The sequence below is a fragment of the Pezoporus wallicus genome, unplaced genomic scaffold (genome assembly GCF_028554395.1).
Source record: "Pezoporus wallicus isolate ANWC-B61680 ecotype Strahan unplaced genomic scaffold, APGP_CSIRO_Pwel_v1 contig_4710, whole genome shotgun sequence".
Taxonomy (NCBI): domain Eukaryota; kingdom Metazoa; phylum Chordata; class Aves; order Psittaciformes; family Psittacidae; genus Pezoporus; species Pezoporus wallicus.
In genome coordinates, this window is record NW_026640647.1 from 917,112 (window position 1) to 941,949 (window position 24,838).

Here is a 24,838-nt window from a genome sequence, read left to right on the forward strand (position 1 = left end):
AGACAAGTCTTTATTGATTAAAGCAGAGTAGAAGCTTGAAACAAAGAAGTGTTCTACTTTTTCCTGAAGAAGGTTAAAATATCACCCTTTCCCACAAGACAATTACTTATTAAACCCTTTCTAAGACAAATGGACCTTACATGATGCAACACTGAATAGTTACAAAGATGCAAACTTCAACTAAACAAATTTCTGCCTTAAAGGTTACAGATCAGGTCGGAAAGTTGGATTCCTCTAACAATGTCAGGCTCTGGAATCTTTTGCTGAAAATGAAGTGGCACTAACACAAAGAAGTAAAGCTGATTATTAGGTACTCAGTCCACTCTTCTGCTGCAACATAAAAATACACAGTAGCTCTGAACCTGTAGTCCAGAAGGGAAGCACATTTAGCTGCACAGTAGTATTTCCAAACCATAGAATAGGTTCAGGGCTTTGGCTGCATCTGTTCTCTGGAACTCCTACATAACCCCTTGATTAAAATGAGACTGTCACTCAGCAAGCAGCAGTCTGAAAATCTTCATATTTTGAACTGCGACATTTCTGATGCTTTCCCATACACAGCATAGTTACCTCTCATAAACAAACTAGGGGAACACAGCCTAGATGGTATCGCTATGAAATGGAGAGCACAATCACCTGAAAGTATATTAAGAGTTACCAGCAGTCTACAATCAAACTGAGAGGGCACCCTAGCTGCGGTCATACAGAAGCCAATCATTAATGAAGTCATATTTGATATTTTCCTTATCTGCTTGGATAATGTAAACAAGGTTTTCTAGAATTTACAGATTGCTTTTTGGGAAGGCAAACACTTTGAATCAGAATTCAAAACCATCTCACTTTGGAGACCATATAGAAGCTAATGAAATAAAAATAACTACATTTAGCAAAATAAAATGCAAGATTACAAGTATGTTTTCTACGGAACAAATGCCTAGACATTTTTCAGGGGTTTACAGTAACCATGAACTTAATACACATAATGATGCAATGTTGAGAAAAGAACTACTGAAGGTATCAGGCTGACAGGCACCAAAGGGCTGAAGTATACCCACACAGCCTAGATTCAATGTACTTGGGAAGCCTAGTCAGACCGAAGAGGTGGAGCTGTCAAAGGCAATGCCAGCTGAGATGGCACTCAGGCTTCTTAGGGAGAAAATTAGTATTATTCTTTTATTGCCTTTGAGGAAAAGGGTAGCTCCACAAGACTGACGCTTCAACAAACAAGTTCTGTTCAAGGAGGAAGATTTAAAACTTGGTAAAAGTTTAGTGGTAAAGAAAGGTACTGTCATGGAATGTTACACAAGAAGGAAAGAGGTAAGAGTAATAGCTTTAAGAATAACTAAAAGTGGTGGCCTCCTAGCACCTGATGCTTTGAGAAGTTGCTATTTAACTATTTGTGACAGAACATCTCTGCAATATATAGAGAATAATTATTCTGCTCTACTCGGTGCTGATGAATCCTCCAGCTGAAATATTGTCTGGTCTCTGGTAATGAACTGTAAAGTACAAAAACTGGAAAGATTTCAGAGGATTGTAAGAAGACTTAATCTATAAAAAAGGCTGAGTAGCTACCTTTATCCCTATTAAAAAGAGCTGGCTAGAAGCAAGGAATGCAAGTATCTCAAACTGTTCTTAGAGAGCTGTGACTAAGACAGGAATATATTGATTACACATGCTAAAGACTTAAATTAGACACTGGGGAACCTTAAAAAATAACTAAGCACTTGGGTAGGACATCAGCAAAAAACAGAATTCTTGCTGTTGGAGACTTCTGAACACTTTAGGTGAAAATCTGCTAAGTAATCATCTAGCTATATTTAACACTACTTCAAGTGCAAAAGAAGAATCCCAAGGCTCCTCTCAGATCTATACTTCTGTGTAGTCTAAAACTTAGCATATTCAACATTACTACCTGAATGACTAACACAGACTCAAACAGTTCCTTAAAAAATTCAGGATGCTTCACGTAAGTAACTTGGATGTAGACTCTCAGTTTCAATAAAATACCTTGCTTAGAAAAAACTCTACCGCTAGGTGCATTGACAAAATGAATGGAAAGCTACTCATGAACCCAAACACCCAATTGGTAGGTTGTCTTCTCATGCCCTAATACACCTGAGGTCCTTCCCTACTGAGGAGAGAATAAAAGTCAGCACTGTGTACTATCGCTCTTGAAAACTGGGCCCTAGAATATGAGGGAATTGGAGATGGCAATATCTCTTTAAACTGTGAGCTACATTAAAGTTCCAGCTTCCTACTACTCTCCCTAAACCCAAATCAAGATTAGAAAATAAAATTCTCAGAATAACTCCACAGGGCTTTGCAAAGGATTTACAAGAACTGGCAACTCTATCCAGCTTCATTTCTATACTGAAAATGTTGCACATTGCTATATAAGTTAAAATCTATTTGCCCCACAAGGTGTTTTCTTACCCTAAAACTCAAAGCATTAATTGTTAAAGCAAGAAGTGTAACATAAAGGTATAGCCTTTACAGATCTCATAACTTGCTAAAATAAACTTAGCAAATATATCATGCAAGAGGTCAGACTAAAGGATTAAATACTGTGTATGATTTACAAAGCAAAAAAATCCTGTGTTTGAGCAACAGTCTTTACTCATCAGTAGAAAAACAAATACTGGGGGCCTATTTTGGCCTTATTAATAACTAAACACGTAAGTATTCAGTAATAACAGATGATAAGCCTGAAACAGCAGCAAATTGCTTTTCACAAAGCACAAAATTGAACTGTGAAGCCTACCTCCACAAGCCTTTCTGAAGGCCAAACCTACTTTATGTCAAAAAGTACCATATGAATAGAGAGGCGAGTGTGACTACTGATAGTTATTTAGCACCATGGCTCTGAAATACAGTGTAGCTCAGGAAGTTTCTAAATTATGCATGCTCTAAATATGATACTAACGAGAAGGGTACTTTGTAGACACTGCTGCAGACTCCTCCCTGAACTAAAAGCAGTGGCCTTTGCTCCTAAATATATGTATTTCTGCTTTGGCAATATGCCAGAGATTTAAGTAGGCTTTATGTAAAGTTAAAACCACCAATCAAATCTGTCTAGTGTGCTTTATTTAGCTCTGAAACAGGTATAAAGTACATTGTTATTAAGCCTTTTAGTCTGTTAGAGAGAGCAATGACACAGTAATGTATTTTGTGCCAAAGCCCTATTTAAAACCACAGTTACATGGCACACTTTTGTTCACTGAAGTCAGGAAAACATTGGAAGATTTTTTACAACCAAGAAACCCAAACTTAGGACCTCATTTAGAAACAATAATATTAAAAAAAAAAAACAAACAACTGTTTAAATACTCTGCATTTTTTTGTCTACTGTTCAGGTATTTCATTTCAAGGAATTAAAAGTGTACAGATAGAAGTCAACTAAAATAATCTGAATAGATTTTCAGCATTTGATAACTATCATAATCTGAGGGTTTTCAGCATCATGAGAGTACACACCCAGTGTTCCCTTCCACTGTACATGCCCTTTAGCAATAAATGTGGTATCTACAACTTGTTTCACTGTTGCTTAGTAACAATCACCTTAGGTGCAGTCACCTTTGTTTCATCAAACATACTTGTTACTTGAACCTACTGTTCTAAGTACAAAAAATGAAATACATTTATATTGAATATCAATTTTTGATGAACTACAGGAGCATAGACAAGAAGTGCAGAAATCAAGCTCCACAGCCCCATCTGTTGGATAATTAAGCTCTCAAGAAAGCCATCTACCAGCCTCTGGCCAACAATGCTGAAGCGGAACTAGTTTACTTTGATACAATCCCAAGTTTTACCCTCACAAATTTATGATATCTGTGCATCAGTAGCAACTTTTACTACCTAAACACATAGTAACTGAGTTTCTAAAACATTCTGATTTTCAATTTAAACTAGAACAAAAGAGCACTCCATGTACAGTGCTACTTTTTTGAGCAAGTTTGAGATTGACCTGTTTGTCTTTTTGTTCATTGACTATAGTGAAATTGCAGTTTTTAAGAGGTATCCCTTAAATTTTAAGGCCAAGCTAAAATGACTTGCTTCTAAAGCCAATGGTTTCAATGTAAATTTGTTTTAAAGGCATTTACTGTAGTTCATAAGTGACAGATGCTTCTAGCTCCCACTCACTTGTAGGGACTAAGATAGCCAAATCTTGGGCATATGAAAGGGATGAAATATGAACTTATTGTGTTAAAAACATAGAACCAAACATCTGAGTGATTTAAAACAGAGCATCTATTTATACCATGAACAGAATAACTCCTTTGTATGGATGCATTTCTGATGAATAATTACAGTAGGACAGAGCATTCCCACACAGGAAGCAGAACAAGATAATGGTACAACCATGCCAAGTTCAAGGGCTGTTCTAGAGGTCTGAGATCTGAGGCTTGGTAGCAGAGCAGCAAGGGGAAAAGAGGAATCGCATGTTTAAATCACCAGCTGGAAAGACCACGGCCAAAATACACAAAAAGAAATGTGCAAGGGAAGTTGGAAAGGGAGGAGTCATGACCAGTGATGGATCATGTAGTGTTACACTTATATCATCCTGTCTTTGACAAACTTAAACAGATTATACGCCCATATCATACTGGTGTGCAAGAATATAAATTTAAGCAACAATATGGCAGGCAGACTTTACTTGTCAAACTCACTGTTCAAAATAACTTAAGATTGTTATATTCTACTCCCTGCTACAGCGCAAATGTATCCAACAGATGTCAAGCTTTAGAGAATAGCATTTCAGCATGAAGAAAAGTACAGTACTGGTCTCTTAACTACCTACTCATAGTGTTCAGAGCCACCAATTGCTGAAGCAATTATTAACACTGAGTATAACTAGCAATATGATGGAGTCTTTCCATGTTGCTTTAGTAATAAGGTATGGCCTTGGAAAGGGTAAGGGAGAATCAGGATCTTGTAATACATGTTTTAGGAGTACTACAAAGGTGAGAAAGTAGATGCATTTTCAGGTAATTTGTTGGAAAAATACAGATCTCACAAATGTCCGTTAAAGTACAGCTTAAAATATAATTTTTACTAATTTTCATGGAGTTGTCCTTTAATTGCATATTTATATAGTTCAATTTCATAATACATTTTGAGTGAAAAACTCAGTTCTTGTATGATCTACAAACTCACACTTCAGTATTCTGAAAACCTTTGCAAGGGGCATCTCCTACAGTGACAGGATACTGCTCTTAACACAACTGCCAGATCCTCAGAGAAGCAGTTGCACTGGGTATGAAAGAACAGAAGCACTAGAAGAGCAGCAAGTTGCCCTGACAAGCAAGAGACAAAGGTTCACATTACAATCCTTATTCTCGAATTGCAATGTTTGAAATGCCATGTGTGCGCTTCATTTAACTCAAGCTCAGCATATTACATTACTTTAAAACAAATGATGTCACATACCACACCAAGGTGCTTAACTTACCCCTCCCATTGTAATGCCATCAATAAGTGCCACATATGGCTTCTTGCAAGTGCCTGTAAGGAATGTAAAGAACCAAAAAAATTGTACATTTTTTTTCAAGACAATGGTCCTGTGACATCAGCTGAACTGATGAATCTGACTGAACTTTTAAATCTGACCTGAAAACACTAATATTAGACAGCAGTTTTAGTCAGAGTGGACTTTTGAATCTTTCCATGCATGGTAATTGAAAACATCTTTACTCAGTGTCTTTGCTGGTAGTTATTTTAAGACCACATACTCCTAGGTTCTTCGAAATAAACTAAGGCGTTTAACTCCTAGCTTAATTTATGCAGTTTATATAAATGGAAAGCTTTAACATAATTTGATCTTCTGCCTTCTGACTGAATACTAATGATTTTCCATGCATCTATTTTTATCGCAAGTCTTTTTTGAAGCAGATCAATGGTACTTAGTGCAGAACTGCACTGTCTGCATCTACAACATAATTAATCTGTAGCTGAATTGTAACTATCCAGAACAACTGGATGCAATAAGCTATCACAGTAGCTTAAACAAAAGAAACAAATTCTGCATGCATGATGTAAACATGAGATATGTTACACTAGTGGCATTAAAAAAAACAAAAAAACTAACATAAAACTACTTCTATTATGTTATCTCGGTTTTTTTATAGATCAGCAAAGAGAGAAAATGAATTTACATTCAAAGCCACTACTTTGAAAACTGTACTGCTTCAGAATTTGCTATTAAACATACCAATGGCATTGTTCAGGGTATATTCTTCTTTGAAGAAATCTTGTGCCAGCTTATTTCCAACTTTTCCTGCATCTGTGATGGCTTAAGAGAAATAAAAATTCTAAAGATAACTGTAAGTTTAAAGGAAAGTGCAAATAAGAATTAATATTGCATGAAAACAATTTATTCCAACTGCAATCAAGCAGCAACTTAATACTGCTTTTAGTTGAGAAAATTTGCTCAAACTTAAATACGAATGCAAAGTTTCAAATATGAGTCAATTTATTATGCTGGAGACTGTCACATGCATGTGAGCATGCAATTCATCTTCTATGCCATGGAACCCATCCTAATGTATGGTAGTCTTGTTTGTGGTGTTTCATATCAATATATAGAACGGTTACTTAAAACTTATTATACTGAAAACTCTGAATACTAAAACTGAGAAGCCAATGAGAGCAGGACATAATTTGATGATAACCTGTGCTGCTTGTTCACCTAAAATTTAAAACAACTGCTAATTTTCACAGTCTGGAAGTTTCCTACAGTTCTTACTTAGATACACTGATAACCATTGTCAGCTCTTTACATAGCCAACTCAAACATCAGACACAAATTATCTTATAGTAAAAGTTACTTATTAGGACTCTTCAAATTTCTCATAAAGAAGTTGTCAGTAATGAAAATCTGGGAAGAAAAAGGTAGAGACAAGGACCCTCTCTTCCCTCTTCCCACAAATGACTGCTATTACCAGTTATTCATAAAAGTTCAATTTTTACTCTTTTATACAATGTTCTGACAGCTGTCTCCTGACGAGTAACTTAAATAGCATCCCTGCATCAAGGCATCATAAGAATAATCTCTCTTACTTTTGTGTAGCAAGGCTGTGCTTACCCAAGTCACAGTAAATAAACCAATGCAAAATAATAACTGGCAAAGACATGTTAAATGTTCAAATGACTCTACTCCTTACCTCTGATGTCACCCCCAGCACAAAAAGCTTTTCCTCCAGTTCCCTTTATAATTATTAGAAAAGTTTCGGGATCTTTCTCCCAGGTCTAAAAAGAAGTAAATGTTTCCATGTAAGATTAAAGTCTGTGCAAAAAAAACTGCTTTCTCTGTATGCTGTAATACTTACTTTACTTTCTCAAAAAGCAAATCAAACTATACTTAAAATAGTTTGTCTTTCTTACACTGAGAGCTAAATGTCTTTCTGCCATCCTGGTGACCTATTTAACCTTGATTAGGTTAAATAATCTAATTTAACATCAGATTAGCAGAGTTGCCTCATGTATTTCAGCAAATGCCTGTGTAGAGATACCAATTTGAAGAAAGGCAGCACTCCCTAAAACAGGGTCCAGCATAAATCCCAACTGGAACACAATGTTGGGGCATAAAGCTAGGAATATGGAAGATATAATAACAAGGTCTCAGGCCAAATCATGAAAGTTGTGTAAAGCTAAAATGCATGGCAAGGAAAACAGGGATTAAATTACTGATGGATTTTGGCAAAATTACTGTGATCAATGCCCATCAAGAATTTTTTTTCTGTATTAAATTAATTTGTGCACAGACGTTTTGCTAGGTACAATGACCATGTTGTTGTTTGGGGTTTTTTTTTCCCCTGAATTAAATACAGTGGTACAAGACTTCAGCAGTGGTGCAACCATATTGAGAAAAAGATGCCATCTACAGGTTTTCCCTCCCCCTGCCCTTTAAACTACGCTTATAAATCCCTTGTTCAAAAAAGACAGGACATTTCTGTATACCAGCAAGTGTACTTAAAATTATGCCACCTTTTAAGGCTGTGCTTCAAATAAAACTCAGTACTCAGCACTACAGATTAAGTATGTCTGTAAATGTTCTTCAAAGAATGCATAAACTTGCAATACATCTGTCTACCAAAATACCAAAAGGCAGGCAACTATCCAACAAATATTGGTATCTAGCAAGCCTGATTTTCTGCATATCATAAACAGTCACATTAAATTAAAAAATTTGCAAGCTTAAAATTTCACATTACTTCACTAGCTTGTAAAAAGTGCCTGTAAATCCATAAAGTTCTTCCTAAAGGAATGACACTGACAATACCTTGCTTTCAAATGGCTTGTATGTTTTATTTCAGCGATGCAGCCTCTCCACAAAACATGCACCCAACCAAAAGCCAACAAAACTGTACATCCTGGAACTCATGCATGCTGACTGACCAGCTGGGTGTTGCCAAAAGCAATACATAAACCATGAGCCCTTCTTGCTTTTAATACAGTTCTACTTTTAATATGGGTGTCTCTATCTATCCAGATGCTAAATTTAACTTTGTCTGACAGCTTCTTTCTTTGACATGTCTTCTCCTTCTAACTTACTTAAAACTGTCTGTTCTTTCCCATACTATAAATGGCTCATTGGCCAATGCAGTCACACAGACTCTCATTCTTTAAATCAGTACACTAAGAAGTGTCAGACTGAATTTCAAAACTGGTTTTGGATACATATGTATAGTGGATGGGTAGAAGGGGAGCTACTAACCTTTATTTGTGGATAAATTTGTCGGATCATCGGAAGATTTAGGGCATTGAGAGCCTTGGGTCTATTCAAAGTTATTATTCCTGCACCTCCTTTCTTTTCCAACAAGACTTCAGCTGTTGAATCTGTTTGCTTAGAAATCTTCTGTACATGGAAATACAAATAAATAAACCAAATGTCATCAGTTAGATACCTTGAGTAACATCCATACAAGAGTGTTTATGGAAATATTCTCGTAACAGTTAAGATCATAAAGCATGCATTTTGGAAATGTACACTAAGGCCTTCCCACTGTGCTTCAAGTTTTATTTGTAATACCTCAACAGTTTTTTCAAAAACACCTTATGCCTGAGTCCTTGAGAATAATAAACCTCAGACAAGTTTTTGAGCTACACACTGACAATTGAATTCATTCAAAAACACACCACCAGAACTGCCACATGGTCCCTTATGACTAGCATTCTGAAAATACCAGCAACAATTATAACAATGATAGCTCTATGTGTCCCTACTGGCAGTTTGACACTGGAAACTCAAATGTACATATTGCTTTGTCTGTAAGTAACCTTTAACAGTAGAGAACAAATCACTGAACTATTTTCACAATTTATTTAAACTCACAGTTGAATTCTATTTAAGGAATATACAGAGGCTAACATAGAAAATAGCTATAAAAGTAGGCAAGGCCAAAATAATTAAGTTTTAATTTACAATGTAACAGAAACTTGTAACAAAGTGCTCAAAGACATGAGCAGCCTTATGCCTACCAATAAGTGATGGCATTCAGAACCACTGTGAAAAGACACAAGCTGCATGTCTGCCTCACGGAGTTAAAAGTCTTAAAAATCTCTAGCTCAGTCATGCAAGATACTGCTCTTACCAAATGTTGTAGTATTATTTGCAGTCTGTTGAATGGTTTTGGCCTGAAAGAAATATTAAAAAGATAGCTAAAACCATAAACCAGCTACTCAATCCCAAATACATAACTGCTGATTTAAGCAAGGTTTTTTCAGAAAAATATCTGAACGCAAAGTTGTTTTACATTCTCCTTTTTAAAATCAAGTAAATTAGCCAACAATTTTGAAACTACAAACAGTCGGAAACTTCTTTGCTTACTAGTAAATAGATGGCAGATACCAGTGTCAACTACTGTTTTTGATGTGTTCAAGTTAGGGGAACCTGTAAATAGTAAGATCGCTACTTAGCAGTCTGTTTTTTAAAAGATTTACGGCCTTTTCCTGGGTGTTTAAATACTAATTTTTTTTTTTTTTTTTTAATAATCCTGTCAAAGACTTGTCTATTCCCAAAGCTTCCATTACAAGAAACCTGCCCTCATGTCCTTGTGTGTACATACATTTAGGTAGGGTTTATGAACAGCTTGAACTCATGCTTCTGTTACTGACAGGAAACACCAATGCTGGGACACTTTGTGAACGTTTCTCAATTTAACTGATGAGGCTGTGTTAATTGTCAGTATATTCTGTTAAGGAGGACAGTTAACAGCAGCATTCACTGGGCTTCAAACGCCTGGCTTGCATCAGCGTTCACAAACTATCTTTCAGCTACTTAAGAGCGCAAATCACAGACAATTAACATTTTACATTCTAAAGTTCCGGCAACCTAAACTACATATTCATTTTAGAATGGGAAAGTTAATTCGGAGCTAAATTATCCTTGATCCTAGTTCAGAGGGTTTCAAGCTCCGGCATGAGGCCTTCCCAGGCCACTGCTTCCCGCGGCAAGCTGCGGGCGCGGCCAGCCCGGCGCCATTTACATCTCTCCTCGGCGGGGAGAAAGGGGGGCGCGGGAGCAGCTTCGTCGCACCTTAGTCGCACCTTAGTGCGGCCACAGCCACCTCCCCATTACCTGGGCAGCGGCCTCAGCACCCGGGCCGCCATGGCGACAGCCGGCGCGATCGATCGTCGTCATCGGGTAACCGATACGATCAGCCGGGAGTGAGGTAGGACGCATGCGCGGGGCCGGTCTCCGTTCCCCCCACGTCACTTGGGGTAAGCGGGTGGTCCTGAGGGATAGCCGCCCGCTTCAGGACTCCTTCTTTCCCATCCCGTACGTGAACAGCCGTCTTCCAGTCAATGTAGCGTCTGACAAAGGAGAGCCGGGCGGCAGCATGGGGTTTGCAAGCAGGCCCCTTGCGCGGTAGTTCTGTGAAAGGTTTAGTCCCTTACCTCGATGGGATCTGGGCTGAATGGGTGCTGCTCCGCGTCCTGGATTAACCCAGGAGGTATGAGGACATGAAGTGAGGCTGTTTCTTCAGTCGGTGAAGCAAACGTAACTTAAACCGTGGTGGTAGCTGCCCAAAGTGTTGAAAGCCGGCATTGCTAAATTACGTTCAGAGCCGAGCTTTGTAGACTGAACCTTGCATTTTGGTGATGTGTTGTTTCAAACAGCAAACCTGATTTCTTAATGTCTGATCTCCAGCTCTCTCCTTTTATTCCTTACACTTGCAGCAATACCTGTGCTGCCTCTCAGTGACTGACACACAGATTCGTGAGCTGGGGTTAAGGAGCTGCTCCGATGTAACATCCCACCAAAACCTGGTTATCCTGGAAGGTAAAATACAGGGATTAGGCAGCTGGCATGATTACTGCCCGAAAAGTAGCTGCAGACAGCTGAGAGTTCAAACTCAGCAGGTGTTCAACCCAAACAGACTCAGAAATTGCAACCAGGAAAATGGCTTTTTTGCCTTTTTCATTTTAATAGAAGATTAAGGCACCTGAGAATACATGACCATCACGCCAGGAGAACTAAATTCACTTTTATTTCAGTAACTAAGTCAGACCATTCCATGGGTTACTTTTTTAGGCTGACATGTGGCCAGCATGAGACTGATACTGAAAAATGAGATGAACCATGGAGTAAATGACGATACAGTGCATTAGGTTGAACCGTAGCTTCGTCATCACTCAATGTAGCAAGCTTTTAGCACTGGCTGTCTTGATTCACGTTTGTATATTTTAAAAATAAAACCCTTGCAGTAAAATTATTTTTCTGGAACAAAAAACCTCCCAGCTCTGGGAAGCACTTCTAGTGAAGTCCCCAGAGGGCAACCTTGCTCTTCATTTCAAGAACTAATTCAGGGCCTGCTTATAGCAGCGTAATCTGTATTGGCATTTCCGCTGCAGTAACTCTTGGGTTATGTTAAATTTGGTTGTAAAAATCTAAAACTAAACAGGCACAGAACATGTCTATATTGTGCAGTCTCAGTCTTCAGCCATGTACACTGAACAAAGAATAACAGGACATGAGGTGCTTTTGCAGGCATTGGGAAACTGACTACTGCAAATTAATTGAGTGCAGAATTCATTAGACAATCCAGACTATCCAAACTTTTCCCTACATATTATATGATCATCAAAGATGCAGCCTTCTAGTGTCATCTTGAGCATGTATATTCAGCCTTATATGCTGTTTTACAGCAAGTACCACGCAATTAAATCTAAACCATTCTAAATGACACTAAATTGCCATAGTTGCAGAATCTGAACCCTTACTTAGATTTTTATTTTTTAAACTATTTTTGGGGAAAACCGCATCTCTCATCCAGGTGTAGGCAAATTAGGAGGAGTTTGATAAGGAGATAACATTTTTTGTACTTCTTTGTATCCTGTGTCTGAAAGTCTGTATATTTCACAGACAAATATGAACAGAGCCTTTTTGTCAGATAATCTTTTGTTGGTGGTGCTGTGGAAATGAAGAAATCAGCGTGTGTAAGCTAACCTTGGGTACGAGCAGGTGGAGGCTGCTTGAAATCCTGGAAATCTCTTAATAAATTCCACCGGCACATGGGCAAGGCTGTGATCAGGACATGATTACATACTATGTCTGTTTCTAGAATTCAAAATAGAAGTCAGTGATCTGATTCATCTTTTACTTATGCTGATTTTAATTTATTCCCCCCATGGTTTCAGTATAAAGACTCTTTCTTTATTGTCTTCCAGCTGCATGTCTGATTCAGAGTACGAGTGGGGCCTACTCATTAGTAAACAATGAAGTATCGGCACGCATTGTGACAGCTTCTGATTTCTTTCTGTGGTTCTGACACTGAGTTTAAGCTTAATGTTTTCTTTCTTTTTTTTCTTCTTCTTTTTTTTTAAATTGCTTTCAAGAAGAAGGGGTGGTGCCAGAAGAGCCATCTTCCTTGAGCCTAGTGTCCTGCGTGTTAAAATATGCTGATGATGGGTTGAAGTTATCTATAGTTTTTTTTCAGGTAGAGGGGTGGTAGGTGTTACCAAGTTGCAATTTTCTTACAGGCAGCCATTTAGTGACTGCAAGCCAGTCCAAAAAGGAACTGATATCATCCTGGGGTGTTGGTTGGTTGGTGTTTTTTTTTGGTTTGTTTTTGTTTGTTTTTTTTTTTTTTTCTTCAGAGTGCAATATCATATAATCATAGAATAGTTAGGGTTGGAAAGAACCTTAAGATCATCTAGTTCCAACCCCCCTGCCATGGGCAGGGACACCTCACACTAAACCATGCCACCCAAGGCTCTGTCCAACCTGGCCTTGAACACTGCCAGGGATGGAGTATTCACAACCTCCCTGGGCAACCTATTCCAGTGCCTCACCACCCTAACAAGAAAGAATTTCCTCCTTATATCCAATCTAAACTTCCCCTGTTTAAGTTTTAACCTGTTACCCTTTGTCCTGTCACTACACTCCCTAATGAACAGTCCATCCCCAGCATCCCTATAGTCCCCATTCAGATACTGGAAAGCTGCTATGAGGTCTCCATGCAGCCTTTTCTTCTCCAGGCTGAACAGCCCCAACTTCCTCAGCCTGTCTTCATACAGGAGGTGCTCCAGTCCCCTGATCATCCTTGTTGCCCTCCTCTGGACTTGTTCCAACAGTTCCATGTCCTTTTTATGTTGAGGACACCAGAACTGCACACAATATTCCAGGTGAGGTCTCATGAGCGCAGAGAAGAGGGGCAGGGTCACTTCCTTCGACCTGCTGGTCACGTTCCTTTTGATGCAGCTCAGGATACGGCTGGCTTTCTGGGCTGCGAGTGCACACTGCTGGCTCATGTTCATTTTCTCATCAACCAGAATATCAAAGTGAAAATGTTTTCTGAAAAGTAAATAAAATACTTCTATAAATAGAATTAGTAAAAAGAGTGAAAACAGTGGAGTCACATAAGTGGAACGAGATGACCTTTAACCTGTGAGTTTATAGATGATAGTAATATTAGCAGAAAGGGATGCAGGAGGCTGCATACACTGGGGTGAGCAGCACCCCTAATAATTAAACCAGTAACTCAAGGAGTATAAGTGCAGTAGCCAGAAGGATAGGCAGGTTGTAATTCCTCCCTGTGGAGAAATTTTCTGGCACTGTGTTCAGCAGGTTTGGAAAGTGAAAACAAACTGCAGACTGTAGGAGGACTTCAGAGTTGAGCAGATGTTTTGGGGTTTTGTTTCTGGGAGTTTTTGATTTCTTTTCCAGAAAAACATATAACTTAAGGATGCAGGAGTTCTTGTTCCTAAGAAGGATTCCAAGAGTAGCTCAGCTGTATGCCACCTATATACCCCTAATGAATCATCAATTTGTACTTCTCGCTTACTTGCCTCTGAGAGCTCCCAGTGTAGTCCACCAAGACCAGATAATAAACAGTACAAGTGCTTCCTCATGTCCCATGCTTCTGCATCGAGGCTTGCTGTAAATTTAATCTTTTCCTCTGCTGGCTTAACAGCTGGCATCTAATTTCTCTATGTGTGGGTAGTAAGTCCATCCTTACTGTATATGAAGGTAAGGAAAAATGAGCCTGTGAAGGCGTGAGGAACAGAATAGAATCATAGAATGCTTGGATTGGAAAGGACCTTAAGATTATCTAGTTCCAAACCCCCTGCCATGAGCAGGGATGCCTCACACTAGATCATGTCAACCAAAGCTCTGTCCAACCTTGCCTTGAACATTGCCAGGGTTGGAGCATTTACCACTTCTTTAGGCAACCTGTTCCAGCGCTTCACTACCATCACAGTAAAGAACAGTAAAGAATAGGAAAATTTCCAGTTCATCCCTGCTAACTTGCTATTGCTGTGCTGACAAGCAATCCTCAAATTGTTTCTTCTCAGCCCAGTTTCAGTTGACAACACTCTGAAACATCTCCACATGACACAGGTTCAAATTTCTTTGTGCCAGCATGGACACCTAAGTACTAAAGGCTCAGGTCTGCAGTGGAGTCTTCCCTTGATGTCACTGAGAGTAAATTAGATGTAAGTGAAAAAAAAAAAATCTGTTTCTCTGCCCTCTAAAACCAGCCCAGCCCAGGGAAGGATTGGAACACACACATGTAATATGGAGAAGCAAATAATCTGCTTTTGTCTGTTATGTGAGTAATCCCATGGGAACAGAATGCTTTTCCCAGGGCTTTTGGTCAGAGACTTTTTAGCTAATGCATCCATATAACCTCTGAAATCACAGATTTGGGATGAGGGCACAACTAATGGCATGCAGTAGTGAATTCCTCCTGGCACAAAAAAAAAGTGCGTGAGAGGGTAAAAATAATCCAAACAAACATCTCTCCTCCCCCCCTCTCCCCCCCCCGCTTCACCTCCCTAACCACTTAATTTGCATCTTATCAGTGGGGAACTGGAAGTGTTTGGAAAAGTACGAAAGCAAATCCATCATGAAATTGTGGGTGAAGTAGTTTCCATTTTCTTTTGGCCTCGCAGGGCACCAGCAGACGCTGTCGTGTTGATGGAGCCGGTAGAAAGCCCCTAGGCAAGGTCCATCCGCCAGCGGGTGCCTCCCCTCCCAGTTTAGACACAGCACTTGTGCTGCATCCACCCTGCCAGTATCCCCTGGGCTAGACGGGACCCTGGGCAGACACCCTCCTACATCTTTCTTCCCTGCTGCCACGAGCAATCTGTCACTGCTCTCCTCGAACCACCCTCCACCTACGTACAAAGCCAGAACTGTAAGGAACGCCCTCTTCCCTTCCCCCTTCCCTCACCACGGGTGTGTGCTTCTTCTTGGGTGAAAAATGCTGTCTGCCAAGAGATCTTGGTCACCCCTGAGCTTGGCGTTGAGACCCAAGATGTTTGATACCTTTTAGGACCACATCTTGGAAAGCTCTACTTCTAGATCTGTTATGTTTTTCATTTGCATATTATTGCACATGTACAGGTGGGAAGGGGCTGTTTGCTTCCCACTTGCTTTGATATGCCTCCCTTCCTAAGAGGGCTGCTTCCTTCCCTTCCTGCTCCCGGCCTCCCACACATCTAGCAATGAGAAATGCTGAGGAAAACTGACCAGCTACCAACCCGCCCACCTGAGGAGGAGGAGGAGGAGGAGCGGCGGCAGCAGCAGCAGCACATTTCTCTCTCAGCTTTTTAAACACAGTTAAAAAGAGCTGTAGCGTGGGTGGAAATAGCAGTAGGGAGTGTGTGTGTGGAGTGGGAATGGGGCCAAAGGAAAGTGCATTTTCTGTTCATAGGACAGTTAACCTTTAGAGGACTAAAAAAAAAAAAAAGATCCCCCAATGATATGTTACTGCTGAAGGTCTCTTTGGGTATGTAAATTAGTTTTTGAGGTTGAGTTTCCCAGGTCTGGAAGGAATGAAACTGAGTTCCTTTTTCCCTGGCAGTGCAAGTGAGCTCTAACTCCCTGCTACAGTGCAGCCAGCACTCTTTGCTCAGGGATACTTGCCTACAAGACTTCAGGAGTCTGCTTAGCAAATGGTATTTGTATTGCATCCTGTTGTGTCATGATGTATGAGCTTGATTTTGTGAGAGTCAGAGCTGCCTCTATGTAGGAAGAGAAAAAGGCATGTGGTTTTCACACAGTGTGGCTCTCTATTTCAAAATACCATCCCTGTTGGACTTCTTGAAATAGCACTAGCCCAGAATATCAGTTAATTCGAGATTTATTCTAAATTTGTGCTTCTATAAGAAATTAAATTCAAGCTTATTTATGTTAACAGGATGTTATTTGAGGTGCTTTGCTTGTATTACATGAAAATAGCAGTGAAACTAGTATAGGAAAACAGAACTTGTAAGACTAGTGGTACAGAGTGCAAAGTGGTACTCCTATTTCTTAAGAAATCTCTGATAGACTCTGAGAACTAAGGGTAAAGAACAGCTCTACCCATAAATTTCACTATTTCTCACCATCCATCAGACTTTATATACATTACTGATGCAGAATTGTGTATCAGGATGTGAATGATTCAAAGAGATGCAATAATAGCCAATTAATGAAAATTGACTTTTAAAAATATAGATCTTTTAAAAGGTACTGCATAGGGCATGTAACTTTCTCCTAGTGAGCAGAAACCTCAAACCTAATACTTGAATGATTTTAGCCCTGTGAAGTAACTTTCTTCATGGAAAATGAGTACACACTGGGTGTAAAATCCTGGCACAAGGCAATTTACTTTCCAGTCAGGACATAGCAGTTTGCCAGACCCATTTCACAGACCAGGACTGCACAGGTACAATGCAGTAGGGAACTGGGCTCACTGCCTTCAGTGCTTCCCCTCTGCCAGCCTATCTCCTGGAGCTCTGGAGATTTTACCCTAGAGTTGGAATAAAAATGTAGCCATAATTCCTTACGATCAGCTCAGAAACAAAGGGAGTTATGAATAAGCCTAATTAACACATTTGCATGTGACACAATAGAAAGATCAGCTGATGGACTTATGCTAGAAGCAGCTAGAGCAGTTTCAATGGAGATGTACCCTTAATGGAACTATCCTGATGTTTTTAAAGTCTTATTTCTGAATGGTGATTAATATTTTACATATAAATGCAGATGACCCTCCACTGAATCTTACGGAACTCGTTATTATAATCTACTAGAATCAGATACCCACCCTGGCAAGGAACAATATTCTGAATAGGAAGTTCCTGTCACTTGACTGATTTACTTTGAGATGTTGCAGTAACTCCTTTGTCAGTAGCATTCTGAAGCACTATTGGCCCGCTTGTAATTCTCACATTTAGCATCGGTTCAGTTAACTTTAAAGGTAGTGTTTTTCATATCTTTTGTATCAATGAATGTACATTACATTTTAAATGCAGATTATATGCTTATCTTGCCAACTGCTGTTAACCTGAAATTTTCCTCATATGATCTATTGTGGTGGAATGATATTATTCAAGAGGCAGTAAAAAACAAAACAAAAACAAACAAACCCCAAACATTTAGAATCATTACAAATCTATTTTAGGAGCTCAGTCCTGTATGTAAGATTCCTGCGGCCTCCCTGTTTTATCTGTTGTTTAGCTGCAATGTCACGTGCTTTGGTGTTGAACCATCTGGTACCAAGCCATTCCTTCTCAGGGACTGCAGTGAGTGCTTAGTTACCTCATCTTGTTTCAGTCAGAATCATAGTGAATTAAACACAAAAGTATTTGATGCTAATTAGTAGATTCTGACAGTTCAGGGATGTGATGACTAGAGAGAACACCTCAGATGTTTATTTTAAGAGTTTGTTGCTCTAAATTCAAACGAGGCTCTGCAGCAGGGCAGTTTGGCTGACAGCGTGACGGTATCTTATTAAATGGATGTGTGTGTGTTCAAGCCTTTCCACATTACTCATCTGACAATTCACACAGGTATTCATTTTCACTTGAAAAGATGTACCTTTGATTTTAAAAGTCAATATTATTTTTCCAAATTTCTATTTTATTTAATTCTACAGTGCAGCTAAAATTGTTCATAAAATAAATCCTTTGAAGAACATTGCCTAGGCAAAGATATCTCATCTAATGCCATGAATGATGCATAGGACAGAACAGCAGATTAGAAAACTTAAAAATGGTTTGTGGGGGGAAAGGTCAGCAGAATAAATAGAGACCTTCAAGCTATTAAAAAATAAGTATATATCATTCATTATTGCAGATATATTCTGTTTGTAAGTATAAATTGCCACTCTCCAATATGAGGCAAATGCTTCAGTGAAACTCAATTTACCAGCTCTGTGTACAATGATTAACCTGGTGGAAAGGATGTATAGCAAGCTAGAAGGGAAAGTGTTTGAGGTTTTTGGGTGGTTGTTGCTTTTTTTAAAAGAAATGTGGTCATCCTGGATCATAAACAAACAATGGAAGTGACAGGGATGGAGTACTTGGTACCTGGAACCCTCATTCAGTGGATATACTGCCCCAGGAATATATATACACTGCTTGGTGAAGAAAAGCAGTGCCAGCCACGGCAAGGCACAATATACATCTAAGTTGTTCACAAGGAAATGCATGGTCTGTAGTATCATTGGTTCCTCTCTGTAAATTCAATCTTCATCTGCCATGTGGATCTCATGATGCCACTGGTTCTCCTGTCCAGAAGTTGACAGTCCCTCCTTCTCTTTTGCTCTCCCTCTGTCTCTGCCATAGCAGGCTGGAATGAAAGTTCACGCTGCCAAGAGCAGTATATGGGAATATATAATTATTTCAGAAATAACATGCAACTCAGTGTGATTTAGTCATACTTTGACACACCTCTGTCTGCCAAGAAAAATGCAGGCACTACCTTATAAAACTGTTGCTAAGAGCGCATCTTCAGGCTCTGGGAGTGAGAAGGTGCTTTATTGTATGGTTAACTGCAGGAGTTAACAGCAGGGTTTTAATCTGGGCCCTGCCAAGATATTAAAGCACACAAATCTGTTGCTTGAATTGAAAGCTGTGCTTCTGCCTAGGAGATGTAGCATTGTGAAGAATTAGCCTGGGACATTATTTCATAAATTTAAGATATTATGAAAAGTGATTTTATTGATATTTGTAGCCTAAAAAAAACCCCAAAATTAAAGAAGAGAAAGCTCTGGTCAGCAACAAGAAGCAACATCTTTTGCTTTATGATAAAATTAAACAATTTTGTGAGAAAGAAGAGACTTTGTTAAAAAAAAATAGGAAAGAAAGCAAACAAAAAAGAAAAATCCATTTTCCATCTGAAATGTTAATGGCAATTGTCCCCTCTCATCCCATCCTGGCTGAACAGGAGAATCATGCAACACATCTGATCTATGCATTCTCCCTCCTGTGCCACCACTAATATTGCTGTAGCTTTTGTGAGCCTTTTGGAGCATTCACCATTAATCAGTTACTTCCTAGTAAGGGATCAGCTGACTTTTGCTGTCTGTCATCCTAATTACAATAGCAACATACCATTTTTAACATATTTTAACTAGTCAGAAGAAGCAGACATTAAGAAAGAAGTATTTTTTTCTCTGTTCTGCTTTAGTTTTCACTTCTGTAAAGAAAGTAACTTTTACCATCTCGTTGTAGTATCAATATTAGCTTCGTAGTTGAAAGTATCAGATGCTATACACTAGTGATAACAAATGGCATCTTGTCATCACACTAAAGATGGCTCCTGTTATTGAGCTGAAGCATAAATATAGCTTATCTATATGTTTGCAGTGCATATACCAGAAAATGCCACATAGCACAATGACCCAGGATTATGGGATCCCAAGAAAGAAGATTCAGATACCACGTGTTTAAATTTCTGTGTTACCTTAAAATCAATACATGGAATATATTTTTTTTCTTTAAGAAAGAAAAGAAAAGCTGCTCTGTAAACTTATAAATAGATTTATAAATAAGGTCTTCTGTGTATGTTAGAAGAGATGCATGCTTCTTCTTCCTAAACAAATAATCCGACCACTGCTTCACATGCAAGCCTGTAATGTTGCCATCTATCAGCTGTTACCCAGCTCTGCAGAAGGCAGTGAGGACATTTTTTGTAGCACAGGACAAACAAACCTGTATTAAAATGCACTCAGTCACTCTCCTCAGGAGAATTTAACTTTTCTTCTGAGGAAATTCCCGCCTATCTGAGAATTTCTCACCTTCTTCACTTTTTAAATAAAAAAAAAAAACACAAAACCCAAAACAACTAGTATTTACAGAAGAACAAAGCCCAAAATTCTGTCATGTCCTCCAGTGTGCAATTTCAGGAAGTTGTAGAGTATTTGCACAAGCAGTTGGCACTCTCTTTCAAGTAATTTATTTGCTTTTCTTCATTATCCACAATAAGCAGTTGTAATGATTGTAGGTAACATAATTACTCACTGCAAAATGACTGCACCAACGGATTGTGAATTTGTCACTGCATAGTAATGACCAGAAACAGATCTCTCAGACATATGTGGAGTTATTTCTAGAAGGTGAAGGAAAACATCCTCCCTAGAAGATGTCACTTTGTCTTAAATACCTGGAAACTTTTTTTGCCAAAGGTTTTAGTGACTCATGCTGTATAACCTTTACCTCTCCTATCCAGGAAGGGGAACTGTTTGCAGGTCCCTGTTAATCTTTCACACCTATCTAGCATGTAGAATGAGGGCAGTATTTACCCATCTCATAAAAACGCTATAGCTCAGCCATGTTTTAAAGTGCTTCAGCTCAGTAGATAGCTAAATGAAAGTTCAACTCTGGTGTTATGACTGTAGTGTAGTTCACTTTCTGTCTCCATTTCCCAGATAGGCCCAAGTTAATTAGCAGCCAACCTTCCAATACTCATTTCCTCCTTTTAAGCCTTTTGTGTATAAACCATTTATATTTGTTCAGCCATTGTTGTTAGAAGGAGATCACCCCCACCCAGCTCAGAGTCCAAAGGTTTACCAGTTTTGATTAGCTAATACATCTAACAGTAGGTAAGATAAGACAGGTTTTGTAAACCAATTACGGCATTCTTTTTTAGTGATATTGCATTGACTTACTATTTGGTGCAGTTGGATCAACATTTAAAATATATTGCAATTTAAGGTCTTTCAAATTCTTCTCCAGTATTACCATTTGGATTGGTATTTGATGCTTAAATTCTTAACTTAGAATGTAAGGGAGACATACAAGGTAGACAGGCAACCTATGTGTCTTGTACATTTATATCTTTACACATTTTCATCTTTGTCAGAGGAAATTATAAATAACTCAGTTTCCTGGAGATGGTTCAAGACTACAAGTCTTACTTATGAGAGTGCTGTCTGAAGGGGTTTTAGGCATCAGGAGGGCTGATTCACAATTGTCCTCCAATGTTTAGGGTAACAGTTTAGCTTTTTTTTCCACTACAACCTGGATAACAAAACATCTACAGTTCAGAGCTGATGGCATTTGCTCTCGTTGTACCGATGTTAATTCAGCATGCAAGCTACAGAGAAAAAAGAAACTGAGACCTCAGACTTCCCATAACACTCCCTGCTGCTACTGATACCAGTGACTAAGGCTATGGAAGACACAAGGAACATCTGCCTACAGCTTTTCTAACTTAGATGTGACTAACGTCAAGAAGGAGCCAGCTGCTATTAGCTGCTCTGGCTTCTCCTTTTGTCACTCATATACTGATGGACCTGCACTGGTAGGAAATGCTACTGTTTTAAATACATTAGAAGGGCTCTACATGAATGGGAAAAATGCCTTCCTAACTCAGAACATCTATAAGCCCATGTTTAAGGCAAAGCATGAGGGTTAACAGTACTTATTACATGGCAGCCTAAGGAACTCGAGAGTTCAGGGAACCACCAGTGGTCCAGAGGTGATCTGCAAAACCAAATATAGTGTTTATTTGAAACAAGTACAAGAATGCACAACATTTTGAAAAACTGAAGGGAAAATAAACTGTGCTACAAGATGTTTGAGAACTATTGATTTATTGTTATTCTAATCTCTTTTAGTTGTTCCCCAGAAGATTACAGCTCTTTGGTAAAAAGACATAAGAATAACCATGCTGAGTCAGACTGAATGACTGTCTAGCCCAGGCCACAGTCTCCCAGAAATGGCCCCGAGGGGCTGTATGGGCAAGAGTAAGACCAGGGTGAATATGGCTTATGTTCTATAATCTGGGGCTTTCTTTTCCATGTATTTGTCCATCCTCCCCAGCAACTTGATGAATTTTTATCATTTACAGTATCTTTGCGAGCTTTGGACATGTTTCCTACTAACCTCATTTGATGTTTCCTAATCCATGTATGAGAATAAGGAGTAAATGAATCCACTTTCTCCAATTCATAACTTTGTAAATCTGCTATATTCCTGCTAAGTTGCCTCTTTTCCTGACTGGTGAATATTAAACTACTCAGCTGTTCCAGGTCATTCCAAACTTTTGAGCATCTTTCTTTGAACCTTTTCCAGCTTTAATATAGTCTTTTCGAAATGAAATGAGGAGACCATACCGATTTGTTCCTGTAATTCAGATGGGATCCATGTCTGAATTTCTCTCTGTGTGAAAAAAAATGCATATATTATGCTAAAATAGAATTCTTTCTTTCTTTGCAATTGGTTTTGCACTTACAGCCTTTCTTCCCCCTACACATAAGTACTTTGACAGTTTTGAACCTTCTGGTAATAAACAGTTAACAGCACACTGCAGCAATGTAAGAAATCCTCAGGGAGCTGGGTTGTACCTCCTAAAAGCAGATAAAATTGTCCAACCCTGCAGGCAACAGACCTTTTCTCAACTATTAATAGAACAGAGGGAAGAGAGGGGAAAGAAGAAAAGGAATTAGTAAATGACTTTAAAAAGCAGAGGTTCTGAGAATTCATAGTTGATGTGCTGATTTAGGAAGTTATGAGGAATGCCATAGAAAAAAGGTAAGAAATGTTCATACTGTTACATAGACGAAGACTAATTTTCCCACTTTTGTCACCTTCCTGTATTTTTCTTTTCCCACCCAACCATTTCAAAGGCATACCCTTATAATGACACATCAATTTTCTGTCTGCTTGAGGTTCAGAAATAGCTGAGCTGTTATAAATAGATCACATTCTGCAAGAGACAAAGAGAATGAAATATTGTAAAAGCTGAAAAATTTAGCTGTGGATTGAGATTTTAGGTGTCTCCAAGAGTGGAAGGACTCAGTTCGAAATGCTTTATTAGCCTCAGCAGAGGAACCCGTGCTCCTTGTGAGGCCAGGTGGAATCAGGTGGCACTTCTGGTCACAGTGCCAAGCAAAGAATGACGTTCAGTCCCATCTCTGGGAACTTAAAAGTTCAATGGCATGAGAAGGCAGCACCTTGCAGTTTCTTCACAGTTCCTTATGTGAAGCTAAAACACCAGAGGAAATTACTCTTTTATACTCTGTAGAGCCACTAAATCAGAATGTATAACTTGTACACTGGAATTTTTCTGTTGATACTCATGTACTCTGAATTGGTAGGGTTCAAGTTTGCTCCACTTTTCCACTTTGCCTCAAAATGCCTTAACTTTAGCCACACATCTTAGCATTTGGTTGAAACCTTGTCCTTGTCCAAAGAGGGCAGTGAAAAAATCAAAACTGGGGAACAGTCTAATACCCCTTTGTTTCTGTTTGAGGTCATTTATATCCCACTGACACTTCCAGCAGATTTTGGAAGAACAAGTAGTTACCCTGCGCTGAAATCTGATTCCTAGGAGTATTTCTGCAGCCATATATGTATAGCTGAGGTTGATTTTCTTCCCACTATCTAATTCTGTTAGAGTGACTGTCAGGAAAGATGATTTGGTGTCTGTGGGTAAAGTAAGACATTAAATGGAAGGGACAGAGTTTCTCTAGGATGTTTCTGTTTCGAAGAGAAGCTGCTTCCTGAAACGAGGCTGGGTTTCACAGTAGTTATATCATGGCAACTCGCTTGACATAGATACCCTTGCTCAAACTTTGCCAGATACAATGTCATGCCACTAGTGCAAAACTTGATCTTTGCTTGAAGCATGTCTCTGTCCCTGCATGTCACTGGCTTTAATACAAGTTTAGGCCAATACACACTGCAGAATCAGGTTCTTAAAACCTAAATTAACATTCTGTTGAAAACTAAACATATGTTGTTGTTTTTTTTTTACTGTCAACAATTTAGTTTCCAGGTTTGGAAAAGAAACACTGTTGGGGAGGAATCCAATGAATTTATTAGTGAGCGCGGTAGGTGTGGAACTGTTAATATCTACTCAAAATATGAGATTTTGTTTGTCTTATTTTTATCCTCAACTTCAAACTCTGAAATAAACAGATGTTCTGAAGCTTTCCACTGAGAATTCTACAGTACGCTAAGTCCTAAATTAAATACACTGTGATGACTGGGATATTGTAAGAAACAGGTGAAGAGCTGTGTTCAGTATTTCTGAAACAATTTGTACCATTACATTGTCTTTATCTCACATTGCACTGATAGTCCTAAAAAGAAAACATCTAAAACATTTCTT

General features: G+C 38.9%; 2 protein-coding genes across 8 annotated transcripts in view; one reads left to right on the forward strand and one right to left on the reverse strand.

The window, feature by feature from the left end:
- HIBCH (3-hydroxyisobutyryl-CoA hydrolase) overlaps window positions 1-10,696 on the reverse strand; it is a 41,294-nt gene extending 30,598 nt beyond the window's left edge. For both annotated transcript variants that reach the window (XR_008973566.1, XM_057419909.1), the window contains exons 1-6: window positions 10,583-10,696; window positions 9,597-9,639; window positions 8,720-8,860; window positions 7,167-7,251; window positions 6,215-6,295; window positions 5,456-5,508 (exon numbers count right to left, since the gene is read on the reverse strand). Coding sequence is in view for 1 of the 2 variants with exons in the window: in XM_057419909.1 (XP_057275892.1) it covers window positions 5,456-5,508; window positions 6,215-6,295; window positions 7,167-7,251; window positions 8,720-8,860; window positions 9,597-9,639; window positions 10,583-10,614 (435 nt within the window). In the remaining variant the exon portion in view is untranslated. The remainder of the gene's footprint in view (window positions 1-5,455; window positions 5,509-6,214; window positions 6,296-7,166; window positions 7,252-8,719; window positions 8,861-9,596; window positions 9,640-10,582) is intronic.
- MFSD6 (major facilitator superfamily domain containing 6) overlaps window positions 10,658-24,838 on the forward strand; it is a 49,027-nt gene continuing 34,846 nt past the window's right edge. For 3 of the 6 annotated variants that reach the window (XM_057419906.1, XM_057419908.1, XM_057419907.1), the window contains exon 1: window positions 10,844-10,973. The gene's annotated coding sequence lies outside the window, so the exon portion shown is untranslated. Of the gene's footprint in view, window positions 10,677-10,843; window positions 10,974-24,838 lie in introns of those variants that run through there. The other 3 variants (XM_057419905.1, XM_057419899.1, XM_057419904.1) reach the window with 3 other exon arrangements.